The sequence below is a fragment of the Acanthisitta chloris genome, unplaced genomic scaffold, assembly GCF_000695815.1.
Source record: "Acanthisitta chloris isolate BGI_N310 unplaced genomic scaffold, ASM69581v1 scaffold3486, whole genome shotgun sequence".
Classification (NCBI taxonomy): domain Eukaryota; kingdom Metazoa; phylum Chordata; class Aves; order Passeriformes; family Acanthisittidae; genus Acanthisitta; species Acanthisitta chloris.
In genome coordinates, this window is record NW_008678595.1 from 58,593 (window position 1) to 76,760 (window position 18,168).

The following is an 18,168-nucleotide window of genomic DNA, read 5'->3' on the forward strand; positions in this document are numbered from 1 at the left end:
GTGATGGACCCATAGAATGGTTTGGGTTGGAAGGGACCTTAAAGCCCATCTAGTTCAGTTCCCGAAGAGTGATGGAGAAAGTGTGTTAGTGATGACTTTGGGACTAGCACAGTACCACCCATGTGTCTGTGCCTCTGCATCAAATCACACTCAATTATTTGGTAGTGTTCATGAAGAAATTGTTCATCTGTTTTGTTATTAATAATGAAAAACAATTCAGATCAATCATATATGCTCACTCTGTTTTTCCCAGTAACGTGATGAGCTTGGAGGCTGACCAAAGGAGGGGGCGATGTTTGGGTGTCTCTAGCACTGCGTGATGGGTGTGGAGTGTAGCAAAGGGGGGGTGGATTAAAAGTTTGTATCCAAAGGAGCTTTAATTGACCTAAGATTGTATGTAACTTTGCCGTGGTAAGTATTTTATGTGCTACCAGCAACTGAGCAAGTCATGGTTTGTAAAGCTTAGGTTTGGTGGGTTTGTCCTGGGATGGGGAACTCAAATCTTCATTACTTTGTAGCTAATTTCCACTGTGCTTGGAGCAGTAGGAATGGAATGCAGGCTCGGAATCTGTTTGAAGCTGAACCCCCAAAGGTCAGGGCTGTGGCCCACAGAAATGTTTAAGTCCACAAATAGGCACTTTTAAAATCATGTTTGCAAGTCTCCTGTTCCTCCCAAGCATTTAGTAAAGATAGACAAGTGCTGCTTGTGTGTGCTCAGCTGCTTCTTTCCCATCCTTTCCTCAGTGCCAGTAGTTACTTTTGCTGAGAGCTCTAAATCTCCACTTGTGCTGCCAGAATTGCTGCAGAGTGGCCAACTGAAATGAGTTCTAATGCCCAGAAAATAGGCAGCTGATGAAGCACATGTGCCCAATAATCTGAGACTTTTGGAAAAGACATCAGGACACTTGTACCTGCAGGAATCTTGACTACACCATCTATCCACCCCAGCAGTAGTAATGCTGAGGTTCTGTAAAATAGGGAAGACTTATTTGTCTAGTCCCAGCAGCCTTGAGGGGAAGCCAGGGATAAAATGCATGCTCAGCATAATTCAGCTTTGGATTGAGTCCTGGGAAGTTGATCAAGTAAAACTGATCAGAGCTTCTGGTCAGGACTTGCATTTTGGTGCCTTCACAGGATTCTGCTGTGGTTGCTGTGTTAGTCTGCAACATCTTTCACATGTGCTCTTTACCCTCAGGTGTCTCTGGGGTTCTGGAAGTCAGGCAGCTTGCCCTTCAGATGGTGCCCAGTGGGGTAAATCAGTGGTTTTATCCTTTGGAAGTGAAAGAAAACAGTTTTACAATGAAGTTTTTTCTGTCTTTTTTAATTCTGCTCAGAAAAGTACCAAGACAGCTACAGAAGTGGGCAGGACCTTTGCAACAATGTTTTCGGACATAACCTTTCGGCAGAAACTCCTAGAAACCAAAACTGAAGAGGAATTTAAGGAGGCACTAGTCCACCAACGCCACTTGCTGACGGTGGTGAATCAGAGACCCTCAGGGATGAGCGATGGGCACAAGTCACATGGTCATAAACCACTCAAGGTAAGGCTGAGCAATATCTCTGCCATTCTGCTCCAGTGGTGTCCAAATGCTTAAATCCAAGTGGATTTGGGGTGGGGAGATGAAGCACTTGAGTCCAGTGGATGCCAGCAGCTCTCCTAGCAAGCTCTCAGCACTGAGCCTTCCATGAATGGCCTGTGTGTACATCCAACTTCCTCAGCTTCTGCTGTAAATCTAAAGCAACCACTTCAAAGAGGCAGGTGCTGAAGTGATGCAGAGCAGTTGAGGGTTGAAATGGTTACAGGACTTTGATTCCAGATGCATAGTCAAGGGTGGGATTAATGGATCGCTGTGCGTTGTCAGTCCAAGGTACTTAATCCCTACAATCACAAGACTCTGAAAGAAGCTGCTCCTTGTCTTTCCCACAGCCAAAAGGCTTCTTGGCCATCTCTGCACGGTAATTTTGCTTTAAAGTGGCCTGTCAGTATTTGGCCTGACTTCTCACTGTTTGATCTGTAGCTCTGTAAAACATTACTTGCTTTGTACTTTAAAGTTTGAGGGAAATGCTGTAACTCAGCTTTCTTTTCTGGAATTTCCTGTGTATTGCTCATTGCTTTGTTTTTCCATTGAGAAATTCATTCTTCAACCAGACAGCATACCTGAAAAACAAACTGTGCCATCTCTAGCATGCTGCTCCTGTCCCTGAATTTCAAATAACCTTAAAGCTTTGGCTTGCCTACAGTGCAGGAGCTGCTTAATTTATCACTTCTTTCCTCCTGGAATAGATTTAAGGGGTTTGATCTGCACATCTGGAAATGAGCAAAGCTCATGGGTTTTTTCTGCAGAATCCCCCTGCTTGTAGGTAATGCTTTGAACTTTGCTAGACCTCATACCTGCTCTTAAGTTTGCAGAACAAGCCCTGAAACCCTCTTTAAACCAAGGTCCTGCAGAGCAGGGGTATTTGGAGCAGTAATTTAGGTTTAATTGTGTCAGGGACCGAAGGGAAAGGGGGAAAAGGGTGTGGGAACAGGGTGAGCTCTCCTCACCCCCGTGAGCATGTAGAGTGTCCCTGCCGGTCCCCACTGAAATGGTGCTGGTGACCTCATAGCCTTGCTGTAAGCCCCAAAATGGGTGCCAGGAGCACCCTGGCTCTGCCTGAAGCATAGGCACAAGCATGTCGTCCCATTGGGGAGAGCCCTGGGCGAAAGGACTGATAAAAGCACAGTGGAACATGTGCCATGCAGCCCTCTACTACCCTGGATTCAAAGCTGCTGGATCCACGGGTGGTGGCTGCCTCTCTCTTTCTCATCTGTCTTCTTTTTTTCCCTCTTTTTCTTCTCCCATCTCCTCCTCAGTGTACAAGCTGTAAGCCACACTGATGTGTATCCAGTTAAGGACTCACTAAGTGCTGTGCTCAACACCTGGTGAAGGACTTTGTTCTTCAGCCGTGTGCTCAGTTGAAATTCACTCTGTGTTTGGATGCTTCGAAGTTTGCTGAGTTACCTTTGCCAAGTGTCTTACTCCACCCGGATGACCCAAAGTTTATAAGGAAAAATTACTTCTTGCTAAACCTCCTGAGAATTTCGTTGTTTGCCCTGTGCAGCACCTAGAGTTAATGCAAAATTACCTTCCCCTAACCCCACTGAGCGGACTGTGGCATTGCACATCCTTTACACTTGATCTTTCAAAGGAGTAGTTGTTGAAGCAGTTGAAGTGTTTGGCGCTGCCTTCTGCTAAAAGTAGCCTTTTTAAAAATGCCTCTAGAGGGTTTTTTGCTCTAGTTTGGTGAGCAACACTGAGCTTATTCGCCCTGAGACTGGTGGTCCCTATCTGCCTTGTTGGACAAGCACCCTTGGCCAGGCAGAGTTTTGATGGCTTTGAGTTAGTGCTTGTAGATGGTGACACTTGTTTCTTCAGCTCTTGCTTTTGCCATTGACAGTGTTGGCCTGGATTTGGTAAATTGTTGTTTTTAAATGGATTATTCTGCAGCTCTTGAGAGATACAGCCTGTGTGGTGGTAAGTCTGCTTTCTCATGTCTCTTGGAAGAAGCTCTTCCCCACCCTCCCTTGCCAGCATAGACCTTAAGAGCTGGAATGCAGATTTTTTTTTTCTGGCAAGCAAAGATTTGCCTGGATAAGTGATATGGTTTTGAGCTCACAGACTGTATTCCTCAGTTCCTGAGAGCCATCTCCAGCAGCATCTCCTCCCTCTGTGTGATAACCTTCTAGAGAGGAAACATTTAATATGAGCACAAACTCATATGAGACCAGGAGTGTAATTTCAACCTGTCAACCACCCACGGTGAAATAAATACCCTTGTCCAGATCTGCTGTATTATTACAAGTGAGCTCTCAGGAGGGGACAGGAAGGGTGTAAAGTCTCTTGGTAGCATGAAAATCTGCTTCCTGCCTCCCTCCTTCCTTTGGTCCTGCAGTGATGGGAGAGAAACTGGCCTCAAATTCTGTCTGAGTGGGATTTTTGCAAGTGCTTGTTTTTAACCTGTGCTAGAATACTGAGGGGGATGTGACAGTCACATTCCATGCTGTGCCTGCAGCACCATCCTTTGCTTTCGCTCATCTTGGTGGATTATTTAGGCAAGGCTATGTACTCAATCATAATTAAGTCAGGCTGAAATCCTCTTGTTTACTGAGGCATCTAATTGTGATTTTGTCCCTAACAGCTGTGATGCTTTCTGGCTGTGATTTTGTGTCCTGTGTGGATTTGCTCAGAGGGGGCTGTGCTTGCTTGGCATCAGCAGAAGGGAGCATATAGTGTGTGTCCCTGGTGTCTGTCAAATACTCATGCAGCCCCCAGTACTTTGGGTGAGAACTGAGAAGGGGTTGGTGGTGTTGGAGATGGTTTTTGTTTGGCTTTGTAACTGCAGTTATTTGTTGGCTTAGCCTCTTGTTCTAACCCAAGTAATGGTCACTTATGGTAAGAGTTGAAGGCATTTCTAGAGTGGAAAATGAATAATTCATAATTCATGATCCTTATCTAGGATTTTTTTTTGTTGTTGTGCTCCTTTTGCTGATCTTTCCTCCCTCATTAGGACCATAGTGGGCAAAGCTCTGAAAGGACTTGTAGGAGAGGAGAATAAGGAGACTTGAGGAGGATTTGGTGCTGGGTAACTGAGCTGTGGTTCCCAAAGGCTAATAAGCCTTGAGGGTGGTGAGGGATGCAGCTCTGGCCCCTGGCTAAGGCCACGTAATATCAGGATATTAAATCAATAAATGAAAGCAATGAGAGAGGTGCCACCACATATGGGAGTAGAAAGCCAATGGGTCAGTCCAACTTGAGTCACTGAAGGAGAAAGAAGCAGGAAATAGCTGTCCAGGAAAATTCCGAGCACTACAGTGTATGAGGGAGGAGATTAAAAAGAGGAAGCATTGAAGTGTCCTTCCTAAGGTTTCTGGAAATATCAGAAGATGGCAGAAGGCAAAAGCCAGACTGAAACATCTTTGGAGTAGAGTTAGGCAAGGAAGGTGCATGATGGGTAGGCTGGGGGATAAAAGCAAAACCAGAAAGGACAGTAACTTCAGAGGTCAGTAAACTTGGGTTTTATGTTTTTGTATCTTTTGTGACTTGCTCTATTAGCAGTCTTTCAGTACCTAAAGGCAGCCTACAGGAAGACTGGGGAGGTATATGTTGCAAGGGCATGGGGTGACAGGACAAGGGGGAAGGGCATTAAGCTGAAAGAAGACAGATTTATATTGTATATTGGGAAGAAATTCTTTTCTCTGAGGATGGTGAGGCACTGGCACAGGTTGTCCAGAGAAGTTGTTGCTGTCCCATCCCTGGAAGTGTTCCAGGCCAGGTTCAATGGGGCTTGGAGCAACCTGGTTTAGTGGAAGTGTCCCTGCCCATGGCAGGGGGGGTTGGGACTAGATCATTTTGGTCCCTTCCAACCAAAACTATTCTATGGTTTTGTGATCTCCTCAGTGCAGCCCATGTTGAGCATGAGGTAGTAGAGAGAGGAAAGTTTAGAGAAGAAACAGCTTTCCCCATACTTAGCCATTGATGAGGTTCAGCTTGGCATGTTCATGCCCTACCCTAGCCTAAACCTGTGCATGGGCAAGAAATAAATGCACAAAAGAATTTGGGGTCTCAAACATTGTGACTCACCTTGCTCTCGAATTTGCCTCAATGTGCTTTACAGGACAAGAAGTTTGGCTGTGTTGTTTCTCTTCTGCACGCTCACTTCTGCCTCCAAACAGGCTTTGTGCATGAGTGCCTCTTCCCTCCCTGCCCTAGGCCATCTCAGGCGTGTGCCTTCTTCCCCGGAAGATGAGATACCCAGAGCATCATTTTCCCTGTGCTCACTGCAGCATGATAAGTAAACATCCTTGTCATTAAAGCTATTGTGATTCTCTGGCTGACTCATGCCTTCAGGAATCTCTTTCCGGGGGGGGGGTAAAGATTAAATAGCTTTTGGAGTGCATATGGCATTGATGTCCAGATACGCCACCAAATATGGTTGAAGCTCACAGCTTTTTGGGACATGCTTAAAATGCAGATGTTTTGCTGGTGTCTGCCAACATAACATCTGTCTCTTCATCCTGATGAAACTGTCCTAAAGTAATATAAGTGGATTGGCAAAATGCAACAGAATCGACCTAAGTAGCTGAAATATGAGATCTCATAGTCACTGATGGAGCTGATCCTCTGAGGTGTCTTTTACACCCCAAACCCTAGAGCTTGTCATGCCCAGTGTATTCCTTCTAAAGGAGTTTCCTTTTTGTGTTTTATTTATGGTTCTCATCTTCCAGGTGCTGCCAACAGGTGTGTCCCAGGAGCAAAAGCAAAGCTGTATGCAGTCTATTAAACAAGCCCTGTAGTGTCAAGTCCTTTCCAAATCAGTAGTTTTTATCAGTTTCCACATAAAGCAGCCAAAGGCAGAACTCCCTGCTGTTTTGTGATTATCTGTTAGTGTACATTTTGGATCTGTGATTTTTATTTTCCCCCTTACACTGCGTAGAAGAGGTTATAAGTCTTTTGAGTCTAGTTCTGCAACAATTATATGAAATGTTGCAGATGAGGCAGCTGCAGTTATTATTACTGTGTAAAGGTGTATTTGATTTTCAGAGGAGTGTATGTGCTCTGACTTGAGGATAGCAGGAAAAAATCTGACAGGTGCCTCATTTGCAAGTGTTGCGTACCCTGACACTTTCCATGTGCTTTCCATAAGGATAAAGTTGTGAAAATTGGGAGGCTGAGAGTCAATAGCAGCTGTCCTATACTTCTGATAAGCTCCTTTTGCTTGCGGTGAGCATCAGACCATATCAGCAATTCCACTGCAACTTGCAGGCCACCAAACCAGAAATAAAAGGGAATATGTTGGGGTTTCTTGGACCCTTTTCATGATGTTCTGAGTGTCTTTTAGGGGCAGAAATTATGGCTTGGTTCTGTGAAGTTATTCAATCTTAAGAGCAGACAAAATTCCCTTGCTAAATTATTTGAGGTGTCCCTTTCCCATGACAATGGCAAGGAAAGGAGCACTTGCTTGGGATCTCCTTTCAGAGGCTTCATGTGGATTTAGGCAAGAGTTGTTTTGTGCTGGCATCCACAGAAAAAGTTGTCTGGAGAGATGGGTAAGGCACCTCTGACCTGATCTCTAACCCCAGGTCTAATCCTTTCCAGTGAGTCATGCTGTGTATCAGCTCCCTCACCTGAAAAACAGGGGTGCAGATATAAAGGGGAGGGGAAAGGGGGAAGGAAGGGAGGAAAACAGGGTGGTCTAGGGGATTTTCTCTTTTACAATGCTATTGAGGATATAAATTGAAGCACCACAAGTTTATTTTTATTATCATTACAAGCTGGGATTTAAATGCCCTATTGAAAAGCAGTAGGTTTGCTCCTAGCAGGGTTGAATAAGGAGGTTAATCTCTTTAACAATACATGAGCCCTTACACTGACACAGCACTTCCTTCCTTTCTTTAGCTGCACGAGTTTCTCAATGTTGGCAAGGGGATTTCTGATGACATTGCACGAAGGCTTCCAGTGTACGCGTTGGACTTCACTGATGGTAAGTTGGCCAATGTTTATGAAAGCATTGGCCTGATTTGGGTTTTTTGTGTGATGTGATGTCCTGTTTACAGTGTGCATTGAATGTGTGCTTTGATATGTGTAATAGCTCTCTTACTCCTTAGTTAAAAGCCTGTTTTGACAAAAGGCTGTGAATGGGCAGCGTGGGGCACCAGAGATGAGAATCTTGCAGTGTTTCCTTAATGAAGGTACTGCTGTGTGTGGCTGAGGGTTTAATTTTTATTAAGCAATGAGGCGATTAAATGGATTGATTATGGTCGTGTGTAGACTCGGATCAACTCGTTGCTACCTAATTAGTCAGCACTGGCCTAATAGGCCTTTTCTGCTGTCTTTGCAAGCCTCATCACTGGTAATTATAGTGATGCTGTGGGAGTTGAGAATGCTTAAACAAAATCTGAGCTGCAGTAACTTCAGCTTGGTTTTAAAACAGGATATAGCTTGTTTGCTGTTGCCAGATCACAGGAGCTGCAGTGTAGTGTTCATATTGAGCCTCAGGTTTAGGGCTTTATACAGCTCCCACAAGGGCCTGGTTGGTTTTAAGTCACTTTCTCCCCTTTCACTTACAAACTTTCAGAGGTTCTTGAAGGCTGTGAGAAGTCTTCAGGGCAAACCATGATTACAGAGCCCCAGCTTGACAGCAAAACATGTTTTTTACAGCTTGTTGGGGAGCTGGTTCATGTGTTCAAGTATCAGACATGGAAAGTTTGAATAAAGTAAAGAATTAGAGTGTAGTGAGGGACAACTTTGGGGATTTATGACACCACCTTGCTACAAAGTCCTCCTTAACTCAAGCCAGTGTGTCCCAGAGCTCTCCACTGCACCTTCGCTGAGGTCTTCCTTGGATTAGGCATAAGAAAATGAGATGCACACCCAAGCCCCAAATGTGAGAGTATTCTAGTGCAAAGCCACCTTCCACAGCAACTTAAGCTTGAGACATGTGTGGCTAGGCTATTAGATGTGTCCTCACTACCTTTCACCAAGGATGGTTGCCACCAGCAGAGGAACATGGCCATCTGCTGTTGATGCTCAGCTGAAGGAAATGCCATGTGTTTGAGGCAGTTGCTTCCCACAAAGCTGCTTTGTCAACTAGGAATGCTTCATCCACCACAATGTGTTCTGCAGTTAGTGGTATCCACTCTCCTAGGAAGAGTAAAATGGGATGACCTGCTGGTTTAGATGGTGGTTTAGTGCTGGATGCTTTCTCCAGGTGTTTTGTGACTGCTGGGATGAAACAGTTGAGGAGACTTAGCATCAGCTTGACTCCAAATGGATCTGTCCCTCCTATCACACTAATTTCCCTGGGGATTTGAGGGCATGTTGAGGAAGGGGGGCAGGAAGTGATTTTCAGGGTGGCAGTAAAGAGTCTGAAAAATTATTTCTGGTTTAAAAAGTTTGTTTCAAAAATGATTTCTTGGCATGTGCATCATTGGTAGTAGGTCTGGCATGGGACTTCAGCTCCTAATCAGGACACCTCTGAACTGCATTCAGGGCATTTCATCTCTATGGCTGTTGCTTTGTAGAGCTCTCCAAGTCTTAACTTTTAATTAAAAAGGATATTGAAGCACTTTGGAAGGGAAATCCTGCTGGAGCACCTTGTGGGGACTCACGTGCAACTCAAGACAGAGTATTGCCTGCTGTGACTGTGAGCTGAGGACAACAGGTTCACAGGCACAGAAACATCATATGATGGTTCTGCAACCAACTGCTGTCAGCAGATTTGGAAACCCACTTCAGGGTCCATGTTCTGGCTCTGCCTGCAGCCAAATCAACCTGTGCATCCTGTCTCTCAGCCCTGGGGCTGTCAGCTGTAGGCAGCTCCACCAGCTTTCCATGATCTGATGTACAGAATGGGTATAAAATTGGGATAAAATTAAAGTGCACTCTAAAAAGTGTCAGTGAATGGTTATACAACTTCTGGCGAGTGGAAGAGTCAGAAAGAGAGCCAAGTGAAACTCAAGAACTGCTGCAGCTCAAATGTGAAGTTCTTGACTTAGGAGCAGTTGTGCCCTTTCAAATATGTATGGGGAAAAGGGATTTAAAAAAATCCAACACCATCCTATATATATATATATTAGTATGTACCATTTCTTCCCAGAAACCAAAAATTAGGCTGAATTCTTTAAGGAAATGCTTGAAATGAAAATCAGATGGAACATAAAGCATCTGCCATAAACCACCGAGACTGAAGGTGATCAGGAATGTGAAATTTCTGGACCATCTCAAAGCAGCAGTGTATCAGAATATGAGGGATTTGAACTACCCAAGTATCTGCACTCCAGACAACCACATGTGTATCATCAAAGAGCTCTGAATCACAAAGATGCTGAGTTTTGAATGGTTGGAGTCTCTAAATCCTCAATCCGAGCAGCATCCTGGGGCTTTGGTTTAGACAAATAAACTGATTAAGGGCAGGGTGATAAATAATGAGGCTTTTGTAGGACCAGCAAATGTTGAATCAGTTGGAGTTTTGTGGGATTGGTCCTCTTCACATGCTGCACTAAGCTGGCCATTAAATTACCCTTAGGTTTGGGAAAGAAAAGCATAGTCTTTCTCTCTTCTTTAGCCCTTTTCTTCCAGATTAGGAATCTGTCAACTTTGTCTTGTGAAGTCTTGTGCTGTTGAGTGTACAAGGATCAAGAGTTTTCTAAACTTTTGGTCCAGTGATTTAGATGGTCTGTAATAGATGTCTTCCAGCAGGAGCTTCTAAAGATGAACAGTTGGGTTTTGCTGAGCCCAAGAACACCTGTAGCTTTCCTTTAAACTGGAATTTACATCATTTGGCATCTATTCTCTTCTTAATGACTGCAACCTTTGTATGTAGGATTCTGCTGTATTAAAACTTCTGTTTGACAGAAGTTCACCCTGATCTTGTCAAGTAGGCTCAAAACCTTCGTGTATCCATTTTATTACTCTTTAAGGCTCAGTCAAACCATAGGAGCTTTCTGAAATTTCTATTGAGGCTGCTTTGAATGAAGGAGGAAATTCTACTCAGACTCAGACACCAGCTTTCTGAAACTCCTAGAAGTTGCTACCCTTATTCTTCAGTGGGTGTTTTTCTGCCGCAACACAGAGGAATAAACAGGAACGTAGTGCCTGAAGAGCCCAGTGGGAAATTTAAGGTGCCCGAGATGTTTATGGTGAGCTTTGGTGCTATGTTCTGCCATATCCCTTCACCTCTTGGGGAGGGAGAGTGAAGGAAAAAGAGGAGAACTGAGGCTTATTCTTTTTCTCTGGACCTGTCATTAGTACACAGCTATGGTGGTTGGATAGTTCAGCTGGAGATGTGGATTCCTCCCTGTCCTTGGTCCTGCACAGGGTCCCTAACCAGCTCCTTAGAGTAAGGCAATCACATCTGCTGATAGCATTCTTGGGATTTGGTGTGGTGTTTTGCAGGAGGGAGATCTCCAAAGCTCCCTGTTATGTAGGCATTCTTGATAGAAGACCTGAAGGCAGTGGAAAATGGGATTTGAAAGTGAACTTTTACTTGTTCTCTAAGATAGCTCAGAGCTTAAACCTGCTGAAATGTTGACTCTGGATTGGCTGTGGCATGTGCTAATTCTTCATTCTCTCTCCCATCTGGTTGCCTTAGCTACCTTGTTTGGCAGATTCCATTCTTGAGGAAGCAGGAAAACCAAAGGGATTGTAGATAGGCTTTTTCCCTTCTCTTCCATGCCTCTGCTGCCCTAGGTTAAAAGACGGGGAAGCTCCTGCATCGCTCTGCAGCCCTTCATCCCTAAATATCACCTGGGTACAGAAGTTCAATGTCCTAATCTGTCGGATGCTTTGAGGCATCGTGGTCTGGGTTGCTTTGAAGTCTTTGTGTCAGCAGTGGACAGGAATGTGTTGAAGATGCATAAAAGCATCTGTTTCATCTGTGGATGTTTCCTTCCAAGACAGAAGAGCTTTGTGGGAAATGGGCTGAAAGAAGCAAGACAAGAAGGGAAAGGTCTGAGACCTTGATTTGTTTCTTAATACCTCTCTACTCTGAGCATATGCTTGGCTTCTGCTCCAAACTCACTGAGTGGATTTCCTTTTCCAGTTTTCAGTTCCACTTTACTTTTCACAGGGCTTTAGGGAACATTCATCCTCTGTTCATCTTCAGAACATTGGGCCAGAGTCCAGCAGCCATCATAGAAGTGAAAGCCCAGCATGAGGGCATTATCAGAAGTTTGTAATTCTCAGTTTTTACCACTGAAGACTTAGGAATAGATCTCCTTACACTGTTTTTGACATTAAAAGATGATTTTTTTTTTTAAATTGGAGCTTTCATAGACACATCCTTCCTGCTGTGCTGCAGATCAGTGTAATTAAACTTGTTTTGCATTGGATATCTCAGTGAATTGGGAAGCAGCATTAATAGCTGTTTCATGCAATGTCCATCAGGTGTGATTTTGATTTAGTTAAATGTATAATTAATAGACTTAAGGAGCTCTAAAGCCAATTGTTGGGTCTCCTGGTCATTAACTTGTTAAAGTAGAATCCCATGCAGTGCTGAGCCAGAAATACTGCAGTTTTCTCTGAATCTCTAACCTTGTCTCTAAAAATTATGACATTCAGAAATTCAAGCAAATGATATAGAACTGTCACATTGATAAACATAATTGCTTCCTATTTCAATGCATAGATGCACCTTAATTTCAAGGGATTTCTCCTGTAATATTCAGCTACTCACATTTCCCAGCTGGGCCAAGAGTTGATGTTCTGCTATAAATTGCCGTGGTGCAGGTGGAGTGACACGTTTCTCAATGGCTTTATGAGGCTGTCACAGATGAAATGCCATCATCATGCAGCCCACCTTCTTCTAAATGAAGTCATGTCAGTCCCTGAGCTGCAAATAGATACTGAAAATGTTTTGCCAGATGTTGACTTAAAAAGGCAAAAGGTAAATTGTGGTTAATGTTGGATTTTGATACTTGCATCAGGTGAATCTGTACAAGGAGGCAGGATTTGGTCATGACTTGTACTGCAATTAAAGAGTGAGTAATCACGTTTGTGAAGAACTATGTTTCATCTGATGTAGTTACTGTCTCCATTACGAAGTGAATTTTGCTGCCCACCGGAAAGACTCTTTGCTCCTTGGATCTCATCTGGCTGATTATGGATTTAAGACACAGCCATGATGAATTACAGCATCATTTAGGTTGGAAAAGACCTCTAAGGTCATTGAGTCCAACCTTTGACTGATCACCACCTTGTCAACTAGACCAGAGGACTAAGTGCCATGTCTAGTCTTTTCTTGGACACCTCCAGGGATGGTGATTCCACCACATCCCTGGGCAGCACATTTCAATGCTTAACAACCCTTTCCATTAATAAATTCCTCTTGATGTCCAACCTGAGCCTCCCCTGGTGCAGCTTGAGGTTATGTCCTTCTCTGGCATTGGACCTCAATGATCAGCAGGGACTCCTGCTGCTTGTTTTGCAAGGATGGAAACAGAAACCAAAAGCCACATGTGAGTTTTTGTGATGGTCTTTGGGGCTTCTTCATTCCTTATGCCCTCTCCTGCTATGGTTTATCTACCTGAACCTTTTTAAAAAAACATGATTTGCTTCTCTGGTCCTTTTTGTCTGTCCTTTTAGGAATTACGTAGAGCTTTTAGGCATTGTTGCCTCTGACCTTTCGTGTTGGAAGGACTCCTTTGTCTAAAATTCAGTATTCTGGAGTGCCACGGAGTCCTCTGAACGAGGATATAACCATCTGTACTTGTAAGACTATTACTAAGTCCACTATTTGCCTTGCCAGATCTTTCCTTTTCTCTAAAGGTCTCAGGCAGTTTGGATTGTGAGGTAGGAGCCCGCTGCTGTTGGACTCAAGATCACATGAGAAAGCTTCATCTGCAAGAATTAAGTTTCAGGCCCTTTGGTTGCTAAGAGTGGTCTGGAATGTGACCTGTGGGTTCTGAATCTTCACAATAAATTGATAGGAATTTGCCTCAGAACAGCTGGTCTGATAACTCCTGAATGGTGATCTCATATTTGCATGCTTTACGTGACTCTTGTCAAGTTGTAGCCCCAAGTTAGAGAATGCTGAGCATCAGAAGTCCTGTTTGTGTCTGTTCCTCTTGTGTCTGTGAACAGGAACCTCACAAGGTGTCCTTTACACATGTGACTGCCTGTTCATTACACATCGCCTTCAATTTTTGGATATGGCACCCTCCTTCCTTCCTTATCTCTGCACTGCCAATGGTGCATAAAACAGATATTAGCTAAGATCCCAAAGTCATTGAGATACACTTTTTGTTTTATTCCAGTGATAGAGATTTTCAGTGTTGCACCAATAACCCCTAATGCTAAGCCCTCCCTTCTCTGATTCAACTCACTGGCTTTTTTCTCTCAGCAAGGGACTGATGAGGGATCATCAAAGAGCTCAGATGAGCATTTTGGAGCACAGGGGCAGATGGCTGTGTGGGAGTTCACTGCTCTGGAGGCTTCTAGAAAGGGGAATTGGGCAACTCTAACCTTGCCCACGTGTCTTGTAGGAGGAGCACCATCAAGGATAGTGGCATAGGCAGGTTGAAGGCTGTTTGAAAGACTTTCTCCTGTGTATCCTCTCTAAAGAGTCTGTTCTGTGGAAAAACTTCTGTTCTCCTCGAGCAATATCAGCTGTTGTCATCTCATCCTCTCTCGTGTGTGATGTGAGCTCTCTGGGGATGGACATCAGCCTGAAAACAGGAAAAGGAAGCTACTTCAGAGGCCCTTAAATTCATATTCTGACACTTTAATTCTCTTTCTGGCTGCTTTTTGTTTTGGTCTGGTGTGTTTTTTCCGATGGAGATGAGAGGGATGAGTGGATGGAAAAGAAGCCATTCTTTCAGCAGGGCTTTTGAAAGCAAATCTCATTCCTGACCTCTTGTGCTAGTTGTTTTTCTAAGTCTGCTACCACTAATTGGCTCAGTGTAGCCTATTATTGATTCAAACCTATAACCTCAGACCTCTGCCTAGGGAAAAATGAAGTGCTTCATGTTTTCTTGCCCAAGACATCGTGAGTTGTGAAGAGAAGTGATCATCATGGAACTCATTAGGGACATAATCCAGAATACCTATAAATTTGGTACTAAAAAGGGTGGGAGTGGGGGGTTTATGAACCCTAAAATTAGAGTTTCTGCTTTGATCCTCTCCCAAGCTTTTGGGGCTGGCAAAACTGGGCAAAAGGCTTTCATTTTTGATGGTGCCAAAAGTGTCTGGTGGCATGTTGGTGCTTCTACTTCTGGTCCCAGATGAACCAGGGAGTGTGGTTGTACAAAATCAAATGTTATATATAGGGACCTACCTATGTTTCAAGTGTGGCCTGAATTTCTACTTCTGCTTTTCAACATGGAAAGACACTGGCAGTGTTCAAAGCCAGGTGAAGCCTTGACCAACCTGGTGTAGTGGGAGGTGTCCCTGCCCAGGGTAGGAGGTTGGGACTAGGTGATCTTTAATGTCATGTCCAACCCCTTAACGTGATCTTTAATGTCCATTCCAACCCCGTAACATTCTATGATTCTGTGTCGAAACTGATGGAACATATGTCTGACCTGAGTAGGGTTTTGATGCTTTACACATGGGCAGTACTAACATGATTTTTGTTGTGGTTTGCACTAGGTGTTATTGGGAACAACAAAGCTATAGGAAAATACATCACCACTATGATCTTTCTCTATTTTGCCTGCCTCCTTCCATCCATTGCTTTTGGGTCACTCAATGATGAAAATACTCGAGGAGCTATTGGTAAGTTTATCAGTTTTGTGCATCTGATTCCATGGGTTCAAACTAGTCACAGAAAGTTTTGCTAGTTTTTATTTACTAAAAAAAAAAACCCCAACCCAGAACCATGACTGAAGTTTTTTTTTTTCCTAATTGGAAAAGTGCTTTGGATAGTAGCATCTGGCTTGTACTGATGCAGATATATGCTGCTGTTTTTAATGATGCTCACTTCATAGCTATGTACTTTTATCTTCACATTTTTCCTAGTAAAACATCTGAATTTGATTACCAGTATCCAATCCACTGGTATAGAGTTAAGCATCATCCTTTATCCCAGCTGTGGCCCTAAATCAGTTCATGTTGCTGTCACAGTTCATAGGAATCTTCATTCAAGTCTTGTCCTGGAAGCCTCTGCAAACACTGGTTATATTTTATACCTGTTTAAAATAAAATAAAATTATTAAATATATATTTTTAAAACACCCAAACACAAAAAAATGCCAACAAATCAAAGCCCATCCTACTTTTAGCTGAGCATCTGGAAGCCTAGTGGCATCCTAAACTACAAGTGAAAATAGTCACTTTTGCTTTCAGTGTCACACCTGTATACCCTCTAATAATTTCTCCTACTCATTGCTGGTTGGATTCTATGCCTTGTGGATAGTCTTTGATCCAGGGAGATACTGATTTAAATCCCTGTTTGTTTCCGTCCTTCCTAACTGTAGATGTACAGAAGACAATCGTTGGTCAGTGCATTGGAGGGCTGCTTTATGCACTCTTTTCGGGGCAACCTCTAGTTGTACTCCTAACTACAGCTCCTTTAGCACTCTACATTAATGGTGAGTCTACTACAGGTGTCTGTCAGGGGACTGAGGGGGTTGGTGGGATGGGGCTTTGCACAAGAACCTTGCAATCCTCTTAGAGCTTCAGTTGCATTTGTTTAATATGTCAGTATTAAAGGACTGCTATTAGGAAAAGAGTGGTTGGGCACTGGAACAGGCTCCTCATGGAAGTGGTCATGGCACCAAGTCAAGGAGCTCTTGGACAAGCCTCTAAAGAATGTGGTGTGATTGTTGGGGTTGTCCTGTGCAGGACCAGGAGTTGGACTTGATGATCCTTGTGGGTCCCTTCCAGCTCGGGATGTTTTATGATTCTAAGGCCAAGGGAAAGGGGAAGAATTTGATTCAGGTTTTGTAGAATCACAGAATATCCTGGAAAAGGACCCACAAGGATCATTGAGACCAACTCCTGGTTTAGTTAAAGTTGATTTCTAAAGAAACTACCTTGCATAGAAATAACTTCATGAAAATAAGCATTTCTTCAGCTTCAGTGAGAAAGTCTGTTTCATTAATGGTTTTCTCATATAGTTGCATTTATAAAACTTGAGGACAAGAGTCTGAGTTTCTTGGGGTTTTTTTGACTGGTCTGTTTAAAGTATGATCAGTAGCTTTCCAGGTGTGACTTCAAACGGTATTAGTGAGCCAGAAGTGTAAAGGAGCAAACTCGGTATCTATAGGTGTAATCAGATGATGGGCTATGACCAGCTTGAAAGGTTTGAAACATGAGGTTTTGTCCACAGTGCTGTGGGTGAGCACACATGACACAAGAGCATACATGAGATCTATTGCTCAACAGCATCCCGAAATGTCAGCAAGAGCAAATTCCGAAGGCTTATTTTGTGGCCTCAATCCTTATGAAAGATGCTTTGAGCAGTGGCAGAGAATATTTTTCCAAGTGTTTCTCCCTATTTCTAGTGGTGGAAGGGAGTGGAGAGGGGGGAAGAACAGTTTGGGTTGATTCAGTTTCCCTGTGGAAGTGCAAGAACAGGGTTTAATAGTATCTGTAATAAGTGTGTTGGGGCGAAGTCTTGAAAATCATTCTCTTTGCCATGGAGCAGATGGGACTCACAGGGTGCTAATGACACAAGTTTCATCTGACACATGAATGCTTCACTTTTGCAGTCATCCGAGGAATCTGTGATGACTACAACTTGGATTTCAGTGCTTTCTATGCCTGGATTGGACTGTGGAACAGCTTTTTCCTGGTGATGTACTCCCTCTTCAATTTCAGCCTTCTGATGAAGCTCTTTAAAAGGTAGCTGCTTGCAAGAAGTCTGATTTTGATCAGATTATTCAGCAAATGGAAAAATTATACATTCCACAAGCTCTTTAATTACAAACTTGCCACAAAATGTATTTTGGGAGATGAGGACTAGTGTCATTTTGGCTTATTGTTTCAGCTTGAAAGAAGCTCTCTAAGATTTACTGTTTCATTTCCTAAAATTGGTATATTTTCATGTAAATGGATGAATATGCTGATTTTTTTTCTTTGAACAGAGTTGAATGCAGCTATATTAATTCCTGGATTTTTCCACAGGTCAACAGAAGAAATAATTGCACTTTTTATATCCATCACATTTGTGCTTGATGCCTTCAAAGGCATTATTAAAGGTAAGTCTTGCAGCAGTGTTTTTCAGTGCAGTTCTCTGCTTCCTTGTCAAAGGGAAACACAAGGCTGCAAATATGTGTAATGTTTGCTTGTTCTGTGTTCATTCAGAGTCTTCAGGGGGGGAAAAAGCAAATCAGTGTGGGTGATGGAAGCTGCTCTTTGTCAGCAGTTTACCTGGATGTGCATAATTTCCTTAAGCTCTGATTTCAGTTAGCTGAGACAGGATTGGTTTCATTCACCAAATGGAGAAACCATAATGTTATTGATGGGAAAGTCTTCTCTTGATACCAGTCTCTTTTTAAATGGTCTGGCAAAGAAAGTCCTATTTAAATGCAGTCTATCTAGTTCTTTTTCCTTGCCACATCATTAAAATTACATGGAAGGGAGCTGAAAGATGAGTGGAGGTTTCCTGTTATGTGAGCTCTGAGAGCCTTCTTCAATGGCAGCAGCAGGACTGCAGTGCCTTCCAGAATTATCCTAAAGCTTCTCTGTC

The 18,168-nt window shown here is 43.3% G+C and overlaps 1 protein-coding gene across 1 annotated transcript in view; it reads left to right on the forward strand.

Moving 5' to 3' along the window:
- Positions 1-18,168, forward strand: part of SLC4A11 (solute carrier family 4, sodium borate transporter, member 11) — a gene marked incomplete at its 5' end in the record, with an annotated part of 80,461 nt that overhangs the window by 40,912 nt on the left and 21,381 nt on the right. The window contains 6 exons of the mRNA XM_009076951.1: positions 1,335-1,541; positions 7,437-7,521; positions 15,126-15,251; positions 15,953-16,066; positions 17,189-17,321; positions 17,604-17,677. Coding sequence (XP_009075199.1) covers positions 1,335-1,541; positions 7,437-7,521; positions 15,126-15,251; positions 15,953-16,066; positions 17,189-17,321; positions 17,604-17,677 — 739 coding nt within the window. The remainder of the gene's footprint in view (positions 1-1,334; positions 1,542-7,436; positions 7,522-15,125; positions 15,252-15,952; positions 16,067-17,188; positions 17,322-17,603; positions 17,678-18,168) is intronic.